General features: G+C 46.4%; 1 protein-coding gene and 1 pseudogene across 4 annotated transcripts in view; both read right to left on the reverse strand.

The window, feature by feature from the left end:
* Positions 1–1,955: 1,955 nt before the first annotated feature.
* Positions 1,956–4,148, reverse strand: LOC132478645 (uncharacterized; annotated as a pseudogene).
* Positions 4,149–4,184: 36 nt separating this feature from the next.
* Positions 4,185–12,006, reverse strand: part of TNRC6C (trinucleotide repeat containing adaptor 6C) — a 126,193-nt gene continuing 118,371 nt past the window's right edge. For 2 of the 4 annotated variants that reach the window (XM_060080598.1, XM_060080597.1), the window contains 4 exons: positions 10,571–10,765; positions 9,741–9,811; positions 9,087–9,226; positions 4,185–4,907 (listed from right to left, as the gene is read on the reverse strand). In XM_060080598.1, the coding sequence (XP_059936581.1) occupies positions 4,547–4,907; positions 9,087–9,226; positions 9,741–9,811; positions 10,571–10,765 (767 nt within the window). In that variant the 3' untranslated portion in view covers positions 4,185–4,546. The remainder of the gene's footprint in view (positions 4,908–9,086; positions 9,227–9,740; positions 9,812–10,570; positions 10,766–12,006) is intronic. The other 2 variants (XM_060080599.1, XM_060080600.1) reach the window with 2 other exon arrangements.

Below are 12,006 nucleotides of genomic sequence, written 5' to 3' on the forward strand. Positions count from 1 at the left end.
CAGGCCTGCCACGTGGGCTGCCATTCAGGGGACGGTCCCACACAAGCTAAGCTGTGGAAACTGATGTGTAAAGCTAGTAAGTTAACTACATGTTTCCACCAAGACTCTTATGTGGTTTCTCCTTGATCCACCCCATATGTTCTATTCCTGCAAAGAATCTTCTCAAAATGCCTCCCTGAGTGAACGCGTGCTCAGCAACTCAGCTCCTCGGATCTTGTTGTTCATGCGGTTAGAATCAGTGCTGGCCAGGACGGCTCCCTCCTGGCCTCTGCTCTCCATTCAACAGTCCCTTCTTTGCACATCAGGCTTCTACCCACTGAGCACCCTGCCTTCTTTCTTTGCCTTCTCCCACGGTGTCGCCAGAATGATTTTTTAAAAAAGTGCAGCTCTGAGCCTTGATTTTTCTCTTGATCCCAGACACCGAGCCTCCTTTTCACCTGTGGGTACCAGGAGCCGCCTCCACTCCAGGCCATGAGGCTGTCAGTCGGCTTATGCTGTGTTCCCCACCTGTCCCCTACTTTCCCCGGGCCTGGGAGGAAAGCGCCACCTCCTCCATGAAGCCTGCCTCAACCTTTGGATGTTCTGGAGGCACTGGGCTTGTTCTCCCAGGAGCAGGAACGGGGTCGGCTCACTCCCTGCAGCGACGCTGGACTCACGGGCACCGAACGAACACCTGCCGAAGGGCCGCTCACAGCCCCGGCAGGGTCGGTGCCTCCAGGCGCGTACAAGGGTAGGGTGTCAAGTACATTTCACCATCCACATTCTGAGTTCCATGAGTTTCGTTCTAGCCTTTCGCTTCTCCTCCGGATGATGGCCCTTCTGTGCTTTCCTCCTCCGCTTTCTAAAGAGGCCGGTCAGAGCCGGGAGCTCGCCGTCTCGCCTGCAGGGGCCAACCCGGGTCCTATCTTCTCCATAAAATGTGGTCGAGGTGCCTAGGAGTGGAGAGAAAAAGACACTCACTCTGCTGGTCTCTGAACGGGGGTCACAAAGGACATTTTGGCTGGTTTTCAAGAGGCTGTCTTTACAATCCTGACGAGACAGGAGCACTGGCGCTGAACTTACTTAAGGTCATGGCAGGCGATCCAGGGGTGGACCTGAGAGCCAGACCCGAGTGTTCTGACTGCCACCTGAACCCCGTGGGGAGAAGGCTGCTGCTGCTTTGCCCAGTGCCGTCACTTCAACTGTGCTTGTACAAGACGCTCTGTAAAGTTAGCTAAGGCTACTTTATCGAAACGAATGCCTAGGAAAAACAAAACACCTTTTTTTAAAAAAATTTTTTTTAAATTTATTTTTGGCTGCGTTGGGTCTTTGTTGCTGCACGCAGGCTTTCTCTAGTTGCGGTGAGCGGGGGCTACTCTTCGTTGTGGTGAGCGGGCTTCTCATTGTTGTGGCTTCTCTCGTACGGGCTCTAGGTGCGCGGGCTTCAGTAGTTGTGGCGCACGGGCTTAGTTGCTCCGTGGCATGTGGGATCTTCCCGGACCAGAGCTCGAACACGTGTCCCCTGCACTGGCGGGCGGATTCTTAACCACCGCGCCACCGTGGAAGCCCCAGAAGACCTTCACTACTCTCTTCTCTCCGAATATTTCTTATGCCCAAACTGGGTCATGGGTGAGAATGAGCAATGGTCCTCGGCTGGGGCCACGTCCCACGGCTGCCCCAGATGACACCGGTTCCCGCACGGAGCGGGTGGGTCCAGGCTCTACTGCACCTCTCGACGACTAGTAATAAGATTTCAGTGTGGACTGCAAAACCACAAAACAAATGATAAGATCACAAGTCAAGCAACCAAAACTTGGAGGGTATCTACGTATATACGTGAACTCTGAGGATGGCATAAGACGACACAGGGAATTTCTTATACACAGCAGGACAACTCTCTCTCCCAACACATACAAAGTGAATTTGGATGACATCCGCCTCTGAAAAATAAAAAACACATTTATTTGAACAGCCAAGAAAAAAAATTGCAATTTATTAAGATTCAACAAAGCGTTGTACTTTTGAAAGCAACTTTCGGTGCATTTTCTTCAACAATCACATTCTATGAGGAAAAACATTAAAAGCCACAAACTTGTCTTTTAATCTCAGAGTTACAGACATCTTTAATTCAAAATAAAAGGTCAAAAGAAAAAAAACCAAACCCACCCCAACAAAAAACAAAAACAGAGAGATTCTTTACTTCCATCCTCAATTTAAAAATATCAGTTTTCTACAACTCGATGCTAAATGCAGCATGGGAAGCTGTATGTCTGGGTGCACATGGGCACGCACGCACGTATATTTGGTGTACATACGCAGGGACGTGTACGTCAAATATACAGAACGCATGTAATGGCAATGAGATGCACTTACTCTGAGGAAGGTCTGTTTAGCTAAATACACTACTGAACTTGAGAAAAAAGTCTTGAACCAGTTTGTGCATAGTTCATGATCCTCTATAAAACCAGCTTTTGTTGATCTGCAATTTTGCAGGAACTTTTTTTTTCTTTTCTTTTTTTTTTGTTTTTTTGTTTTTTGTTTTTGTTTGTTTTGATAAAACCATTAAAAAGCTAATTAAAAAAAATGTAATGCACAAGTTTCCTGATCAAGCAGGCAGGGAGCACATGTTCATATATTTTTTTAAACATACTCAAGGGTATGTTACTCCATTGTCTTTCTTTCTTGCAAAACAATCAAAACATTGATCATTTTTAAAACATAAAGCAATTTTTAATATATAAAGCACTCTTCGAACATCTATTTCCTTTGAGTCCATTATTTGGTACATACGTAACTGCTACACGTTAGAGATTAGGTATCTTTCTTCTTTGTGTTTTTTTTTCCTCTTTTTTCTTTTTTTTCTTTATTTTTTGTTTGTTTTTTAATAACATCTTCAGTGCTAGGAGTTGGGTTACAAAATACATGAAATGGTGTGGAGCTGCCCCTCGGGAACCCTGGCTTTCCTGAGAGCGCATCCGCGTGTGCAAGACAGTGACCACAACTCGTCACCTGGACGAAGGGGACAGTCGACAGAGTCCACGACGGTGGCTGGAGGGGAAAACAACACTGTTCAATCCCAGAGCTCTGAAGTAGCGGATCTGCATTCTGAAAATAGGTTTCTTTACGACGGAAGTCTTTTTTTTTTTCTTTTTTTTTTTTAAATTCCTTTTTAAAATTTTTTTATTTTAAAGTCTGAAGGAGAAAAAAAGGTCTGTAAACAGGTGGGAGCCCTCACCTCGGGCTCCTCCGAAAGCAGTCACAACCCACGTCCAAGTGCTTGTTTCCGTTCCTCCCGCGGAACCATCCACCCTCTACAAGTATCTATGGCCACAGTTCAACGAGAGTTTTTTTCTCTTTAACTTTATATTCCCAATGGAAAAATGGTGCAATACTCTGGTAATAATCTTCTTGCATTAGTCCACAATAAAAAGCTGCTAAAGGTAGGTATACATATTATTTCTCCAGAGATATACACTGTAATTTTTAAACGCAATAACAGAGTCCTTGAGTAAACATTTACACATGAATTGTCACCAGCCCTGTCCTATGAATTCTCTTTAATGTATAGGATTAGCTAAAGGAAGGGCAGGGACACTCAGTGCAAAGTTAGAAGCTAATAATAACAAACGTTTGACCAATGCGCCAAAAAAAAAAAGCACATACTGAATAAAAGGGAAAACCCACAGTTAAATCCCTCACACACTTAACACACGAACACAGAAAGTGCGCACGCACACGCACGCACACACACACACGTGCTTCTGTTTCAACACACACACACATAGGCTGTGAACTTAGAAATTTTTCCTAGAGCCTGTTTCTGCGTACTGATGCCAACCTGGAAGTGTAGAATTAGACTTAGAAAGTGTTCACATTTCATTATTGGCCTGCTGGATTCAAGTATTTGCATGTTTGATATGTCTATTTTTTTAACTTTTAAAAAATATTTTTTGGGATTAAAAAAAATGACATGAAAAAGTAATGAAACAAGGGTAATGTGCATAGGCGGCTCCGTGGGAACAGAGAACAGATCGCAGACCGCTCCTTCTGCTCGGCTCGCTGGTCTGGGCCGCCAGGACCGCGTCCCAGTGATGGACGCCAGCTCCCCCTGATTACGGGGTCCGCCTCTGGTAATGTGCATAATCGTCACAGGCTCGTTTTAAATAGGCTTTCTCGTCTCCCTCCCTCCCTCCCCCACCCTTGATAAAATAACCCTTTCCAGCCCACAATCTGAAAAGTGCCCTTCATGATAGAACTATTCTAAGCAGCTTTTATACTTAAAAAATCAAAATGACAACACACCATACAAACATAAGACAACACAAAATAAAAAGCTGTGAGAAGCATCCTGTCATTACACATGACACTGACCCAGCGCAGCCCGCACTGTCTTGGGAACAGTTCGCAAGGACTGCGGCCAAGGTTCATCTTCAGTACTGGACAGAGGTACTCGAAAGGGCTGCCGGGCTGCTCGGGTCAAGCAGGGTCCTCAGCGACGCCCGGACTAGAAAGGGTCAGCATTTCTTCCTAGTGCTGATGACTGCAGCGCCCATGTGGCCCCTCCGGGCTAGATGGACTCCCCACTGAGAAGGTCGCCGGGAAGCAGAGTGTTCAGCGGGGTAGGGCTTCCGATGACCCTGCCATCGTCGCTACTCGGGGGGCCCCACAGGCTGCTGGAGTACTGGGGGACCCCGCCCCACAGCAGGTCGCTGCTCCCTTTGCCTGCCAGGCACGGGGCGTTCCAGTGGCCAGTGTCGCTGCGCACCAGGCCATGGGAGCTGCCCGAGGCGCCCAGCCGCGTCTGGCTGGTCCCAGCGCTGGGCTGCCAGCTGGAGGTGGGCGGCAGTGCTTGGCCTTGGGCTAAGAAACGGTTCACTTCTTCTTCGCCAGCGAACTCGGCCAAGATGGTAGTGTTTCCCAGAACACACCTAAAAGAGCAGGACAGCAACGAAAATAAGAGCTGGTTTTTTGAAAAGATACACAGAATTGACAAACCTTTAGCTAGACTAACCAAGAAAAAAAGAAGACACGAATAAACAAAATCAGAAATGAAAGGGAGATATTACAACTGATAATACAGAAATATACAGGATGTGCCAACAAACTGGATAATCTAGAAGAAATGTTCAAATTTCTAGAAACATATGATTTACCAAAATTGAATCATCAAGAAATAGAAAATCTGAATGGACCAATAATGAGTAAGGGGGTTGAATCAATAATCAGCTGATTACTCCCAATACAGAAAAGCCCAGGATCACAGATGGTTTCAATGATGAATCTACCAAACACTTAAAGGGGAATTAACATCAATTCTTCTCAAACTTTTCCAAAAAGCTGAAGAGGAGGGAACACTCCCAAACTCATTTTATAAGGCCAATATTATCCTGATACTAAAGCCAGATAAGGACACCACAAACAAACAAAACAAAAAACAAAACCCCAAAAAACACACACAAAAAAACAAAAAAACCCACAGACCAATATAAATTAATATAGATGCAAAAATTCTCAAAAAAGTAAAGATTCTCAACAAAGTACATGCCGGTTAAGTGGGACTTATCTCTGGGATTCAGGCAGGGGTGGTGGTTCAACATATGTAAATCAATAAATGGGATACACCACATTAACAGAATGGAAGATCAAAATCATGTGATCATCTTAACAGGCGTAGAAATAGCATTTGACAAAACACCACATCCTTTCATAATGAAGACTCCTCAACAAAGAGGGTACAGAAAGAACAGACCTCAACATAATAAAAACCATACATATACACAAAGCTAACATCATTTTCAATGGTAAGAGGTTGAAAGCCTTTCTTCTAAGGTCAGGAACGAGACAAGGATGCTCACTCTCACCTCTTCTATTTGATATAGTATTGGAAGTCTTAGCCAGAGCAATCAGGCAAGATAAAGAAATAAAAAGTATCCAAGCTGGAAGGGAAGAAGTAAAATTTATTTGCAGATGACATCATCTTACATAGAGATAATCCTAAAGACTCCATCAAACATCTGTTAGAAGTAATCAAAGAATTCACTAAAATTGCAGAATATAAAATCAACACATAGAAAGCAGTTGCATTTCTTTCTATATGCTACAATGAAATATCTGAAAAAGAAATAAGAAAAAATCCAATTCACAATAGCATCAAAAACAATAAAATACTTAGGAATAAATTTAACCAAGGAAGTAAAAGATCTATACCATGGAAACTACAAGACTTTGATGAAAGAAATTGAAGAAGATACAAAAGGAAAGCCAACCTGTATTCATGGATTGAAAGAATTAAAAATATTCTTAAAATGTCCATACAGCCTAAAGCCATCTATAGATTCAATGCAATCCCTATCATATTCCAATGGCATTCTTCATAGAAATGTATAAACAATCCTAAAATGTGTATGGAACCACGAAAGACCCCAAATAGCCAAAGCAATCCTGAGAAGGAACAAAGCTGGAGGCAACAAACTTCCTGATTTCAAACAACACTACAAAGCTACAGTAATCAAAACAGTATGGTACTGGCATAAAAACAGATACATAGACCAATGGAACAGAATAGAGAGTCCAGAAATAGATCCCCACATATACAGTCAACTAATATTTGACAAGGGCACCAAGGATACTCAATGGGGAAAGGATAGTCCCTTCGATAAATGGTGTTGGGAAAACTGGACGACCGCATGCAAGAAAATGAAACTGGACCCCTACCTTATACCACTCACAAAAATTAACTTGAAATGGACTAAAGACTTAAAACATAAGACCTGAAACCATAAAACTCCTAGAAGCAAACATAGGGAAAAAACTTGACACTGGTCTTTGCAACAGAATTTTGGATATGACAGCAAAAGCACAAGCAACAAAAGAAAAAAGTCAACAAGTGGGACTACATCAAACTAAAAAGCTTCTGCACAGCAAAGGAAACCATCAACAAAATGAAAAGACAACCTATAAAATGGGAAAAGTATTTGCAAACCATCTATCTGATATAGAGAATATCCTGTAACTCAACTATATAGAGAACTCATATAACTCAATAACAAAAAAACCCCAATCTGATTAAAAAATGGGCCAAGGAACTGAATAGACATCTTCCCAAAGAAGACATAGAAATAGCCAACAGACACATGAAAAGATGCTCAGCATCACTAATCATCAGGGAAATGCAAGTCAAAACCACAATGAGGTAACACCTCACACTAGTTAGAATGGCTGTCCTTAAGAAGACAAGAAATAACAAGTGTTGGTGAGGATGTGGAGAAAAGGAAACCCTCCTACACTGTTGGTGGGAACGTAAATTGGTGCAGCCACTGTGGAAAAAGTATAGAGGTTCCTCAAAAAATTCAGACTAGAACAACCATACAATCCAGCAAGCCCACTTCTGTGTATATATCCAAAGGAAATGAAAATAGGCTATTGAAGAGATAGATATCTGAACTCCCATGTTTACTGCAGCATTACTTAAATAGTCAAGATATGGAAACAACCTAATTGTCAACAAATCAGTGGATAAAGATGTTTTATATACACACACACATATATATATATACACACACACACACACACACACACACAGATACAAACACACTGGAATATTATTCAGCCATGAGAAAGAAGGAAATCCTGCAACAACATGGATTAATCCTGAGGGCCTTATGCTAAGTGAGATAAGTCAAAGATAAGTACTGCATGATATCAATCATATACGGAATCTAAAAAAGCCAAACTTGTTGAAACATTCGGGAGTAGAATGGTGGTTACCGGGGGCTGTGGGTGGGAAATGGGGAGAGGTTGGTCTCAGGGTACAAATTCCCAGTTAGAAGATGAGTGAGTTCTGGGGAGCTCGTGTACAGCGCGGTGACTACAGTTAGCAATTCTGTATCCTTTACTTCAAAGTTGCTGAGACAGTAGATCTTAAACGTTCTCACCACAAACACGAAATAATAATCATGTGCCCTGATGGGGGTGTTAGCTCACATGGTGGTAACCATACTGCAATATGTAAGTGTGTCAAGTCAACACTACACTCTAAACTGACAGGCTGTTGTATGTCAGTTACACCTCAAAACAAAAACTCAAAACAAACAAAAAAAGCAGAACAGGGGTCATGTGAGCGGAGCAGCTGTGTGTCTTCCTGTGTTCGCCTCATTGGCATTCCCTTTTTTTTTTTTCAATGGGAAAACGGCAGCTGGAGGCTTCATGTCACAGGCCACCCAGAAATGGTCCTGCAGTTTACATTTTGGTATAGGTGTTTCCAAGGCCAGATTATGACCTTTCTTCTCACTTTAGACTTCTAGCAGCTATGCTGTGTCGGTGTAGAGAGCACATTCTTAAGGAAGTGCATGAATGGACCATTAAACTTGGGCATCATTTAGGGTCAGTGCAATTTATACCCTGGGCTAAAAATAGGAAGGATTAACTTCTAGGGCCCACACTCCAAGTGATGTCGCTGAGTAGGTCTACTCACACATCTTATCAAAAGCGTCCTTTAATCAGGGGAGAGAAGTTGGCCGCAGGGACCACTACGAGGCCCAGCAGCGGGCCTGAATGTGTCGTATGCCTGGAGACATCCTCTATGGACAGAGCATCTTCTATCACTGGGCTCTACACGTGCTCTCTTGGGGGACCCTTTCCCTACTGGAGTTGGGGGAGGCCGAGCCACGGCACTTCAGCAGCAGAAGAAACCAACACGTCACAAGACACCTATTACGAGGTGAACTGTGTCCCCCAAATTCATATGTTGAAGCCCTAAGCCCCAAGACCGCACTGTGCCTGTATTTGGAAAGAGGTCTTTAAAGAGGGAATTAAGGTAATATGAGGTCAGGAGGGTGGCCCTAATTCACTTAGACTGGTGTCCTTAGAAGAAGAGGAAGTCAGGACACAGACATACTCAGGCCGAGAGACTTGAGGACACAGGACTGGGCAGCCGAGTGCAAGCTGAGGAGAGAGGCCCCGGGGGCAGCCGACCCTGTCCGCATCACATCGGACTTCCCGCCCGCCCGCGGTGCTCTATGGCTGTGGCCCCAGGACCCGCCCACAACGCCCAGCCCCAGCACCACCGGGCTGCAGCCAGGGCCGCGCAGGGCAGGGGAGGGACATACATGTGCAGGGACTTCTGGGCCTTGGCGGCTTCCTCCTTGGAGCTGTACCGGACCACGGCGTTGCCTTGGGTTAGGTTCAGGTGGAATGTGATGAGAGGCCCATGCTGCAAGCACAGCGTCCGCAGGGTGGAGCCATCGATCTGATTGAGGAAGCAGAGTGGCGGTAACACGCGTCCTGGGGATTCTTCACTATACACGTTTATGAAATCCAGGTGCACGGTACCTTGGGAAGATGTCTGTCCTTGAAAGGGCTTACTATATGATTATGATATTAACCTTTTGCACCTTGTAACTTACTGTGTAATTTAAAATCTCGGACATTTCAGTTATAGTTTCTGAGTTGGGCCAACAGAAGAAGGAGAAAACCCTGCTTTGGTTCCGACCCCCTCTCGCCAGAGCACATCATACAGAGCCTCGCGGCCCCCGACCCTGGGAAAGGTGAGCACAGGCCAAATCGTTCTGGAGTGGGTACAGGTGAGCAATTCTGTTTATAAGGGGACACTCTTTAAGCCTCGGAAGAGTGAAAGGTAAACAATTCACCAGGAACATGGTTAAATGACCCCTGCTGCCGGCGCTGCCTTTGGGCCATGAGTGAGGCCTTGGGTCACCGACAAGGCCCTCAGGCCTGGCGATGCCCCCACCGGGTGCCTGTACCTGGGGCGTGAGGTTGCGGAGAACGAGCCAGCTGCTTGTCCTTCCTGAGGTGTCAGTACTCCAGGCAGAACCTGTGCCCAGGGAAGAACCCGGTCAACAAGGCTGCGGTGAGTCAGACAGCTCTTCCCAATGCCCTCCCGTCTCACCACACGGATGCAGCACGGGCCGAACCTGTGCTCCAAGCCTTTCCCAACCCCTGGAAACCAACCCAGACTCACAGTCCCTGCAGACCCCCGGGAGGCGGGTGTGGCGGCAGAGACTTGAGAACTGCCTGGAAGCTCTGGTCTCCTCCTCTGCCCCCACCCCCCCAGCTTTATAATCAATGCTCTAAAATCCCCCCTGCTAACAAAAATGAAGCAGACTTGCAGGGCTGGCTTCACTCTCAGCTTCTTAAATGCCCTGTGCACCCTGCTCGTCCCCGCAGTTCAGCGAGGGGGCCGGAAGAAGCCTCCAGAGCTGCAACTTAGGACGGGGTGGTGTGCTCACACTGGGAATCGAGACCCTCATGCTCGTTGATCGGGCCTCTCTGAGGGCCCAGCGCGGCCCCTCAGTGGGTGCCGAGACCGCCTGCCGGGACCTCCTGGCTCCGAACAAAGCTGTGTGTGCAAGCACCCAGGGCTGATGTTGAAACACAGGCAGCAGAGCCTGGGCCCAGATAGTCCCCGAGGGTCTAGGGCACCTTGGTCCCTCCTAAGCCCTCCCAGGGTCCAGGAGTCCTTACAAAGGAGCTGCAGGACAAAATGATAGGCATCTTCCCTAAGGGACAAGCGGAGCAGGCACGGACACCCCCGTCCCCGCCACCCCGTCTGGACACGAGAACGGACGCGTACCCGAGGAGTAGGAGCTGGTCCAGCCGAGGGGACTGGCTCCCCAGGTGGAGGAAGGCTTGGGATTGGTTAACCCTGGAGGTGGCCTTGTGGGTGCAGTAGTGTTTCTGGGCACCTTCCACAGTTCATGAGACAGAGAGGCTTGTGTGTGAGAGGCAGGGCCAGAGGACCACGTCGATTTAATGTCTGACAGTTTACCTGGAAAGGCAGAGAAGTGGAGCATAGGCATTCCTGAGACAGAGAAGGAAAGTCACGGCAGCGCCTAGGGAATCACACCAGGCGCTCTCTGGCTCCAGAGGACTGCGTGACCGAAATGAAGCACCAAGTCAAGCTCCCACACGAGGACCACAGGCATCCTCTCTCTTGAATTGCTGCCCAGAGACACAGTCTGCTGGTGTCCGGCATAGATCTTGCCAGTATTTCTGATACTTAATTTGCTAAATGTGCCAGACATGAGCTTGCCACCCAGAAAAACTGCATTTTTGTAGTTCAGTGTTAAAGCTGACTTAACAAATTCTGCTGGGACACATCTTATCTCATAACAAACTAATCAAGGTCAAGAGCCTTTACACCATTTCTTTAGGTGTCAGTCCCCTGTCAAAGCCACGCCCCCTCTGACATAACCCGCCTGAGCTCACGGTGACCAGCGTCATCTTTGCAGCTTTGAGACCTGCTCTCCATGCCTATAGAAACGGGTGTGGCCGAGGGCTGAGCGGTTTGGCATCTTGGCACCTTTGCTGGGGGAAGGCTGTTTTAAGCCTCTTGGGGAGAAAAACCAAAAACCAGTAATGACCACCAGCTCCAGCCCCTCCTGTGCCCGGGGCACCTGCCACGCCGGCTTCAGCGGCCCAGAGCTGCGAGGACAGCAGGCAGAGTGGTCGCTGTCACCATGCTCCTTGGGCAGCAGGGCAGTGCCCAGGCCGGCACAAGCCCCGTGTGGAGCACCTCTGCCACCCTGGCAGCCAGGGTCGACTGCAGCTTCACAACAACAAATGCTCATCTGAGCAAAGGCGTCACTGATCAGAAAAACCAAAACGCCATAAAAAACTGCCTGAGATATGGGAAGATGGTTTAGTTTGCCCATCTCTTTAGCCAAATGATTGGGAAGTATTAAAGGCCTAATGCATCCCCTTTGTAAACATTAGAGGGAATAAACATTAGAAGGAATAGACATAATCCAGAAGCTCTTTTTCTCTCTCTTTTTAAATAAGATGCTAAAGTACATCAAAACTACTTTCTCCCCTAGGCACTGGTATAAAAGGAATTCCTACAGCATTCTTACACGGATTTAAACAAAGTCTGGATGAGAAGGCTGGTGGAATGCAGAAACATATTTGAAGAAATTTATAAACAATAAACCCTCTTTACTTAAGTTCCACCTCTTTTCATAAACCTGTACACATTGTTTGTGTGTGTGTCCATTATCTCTCTCTATCCTT

Source organism: Mesoplodon densirostris, chromosome 18 (assembly GCF_025265405.1).
Source record: "Mesoplodon densirostris isolate mMesDen1 chromosome 18, mMesDen1 primary haplotype, whole genome shotgun sequence".
Classification (NCBI taxonomy): Eukaryota; Metazoa; Chordata; class Mammalia; order Artiodactyla; family Ziphiidae; genus Mesoplodon; species Mesoplodon densirostris.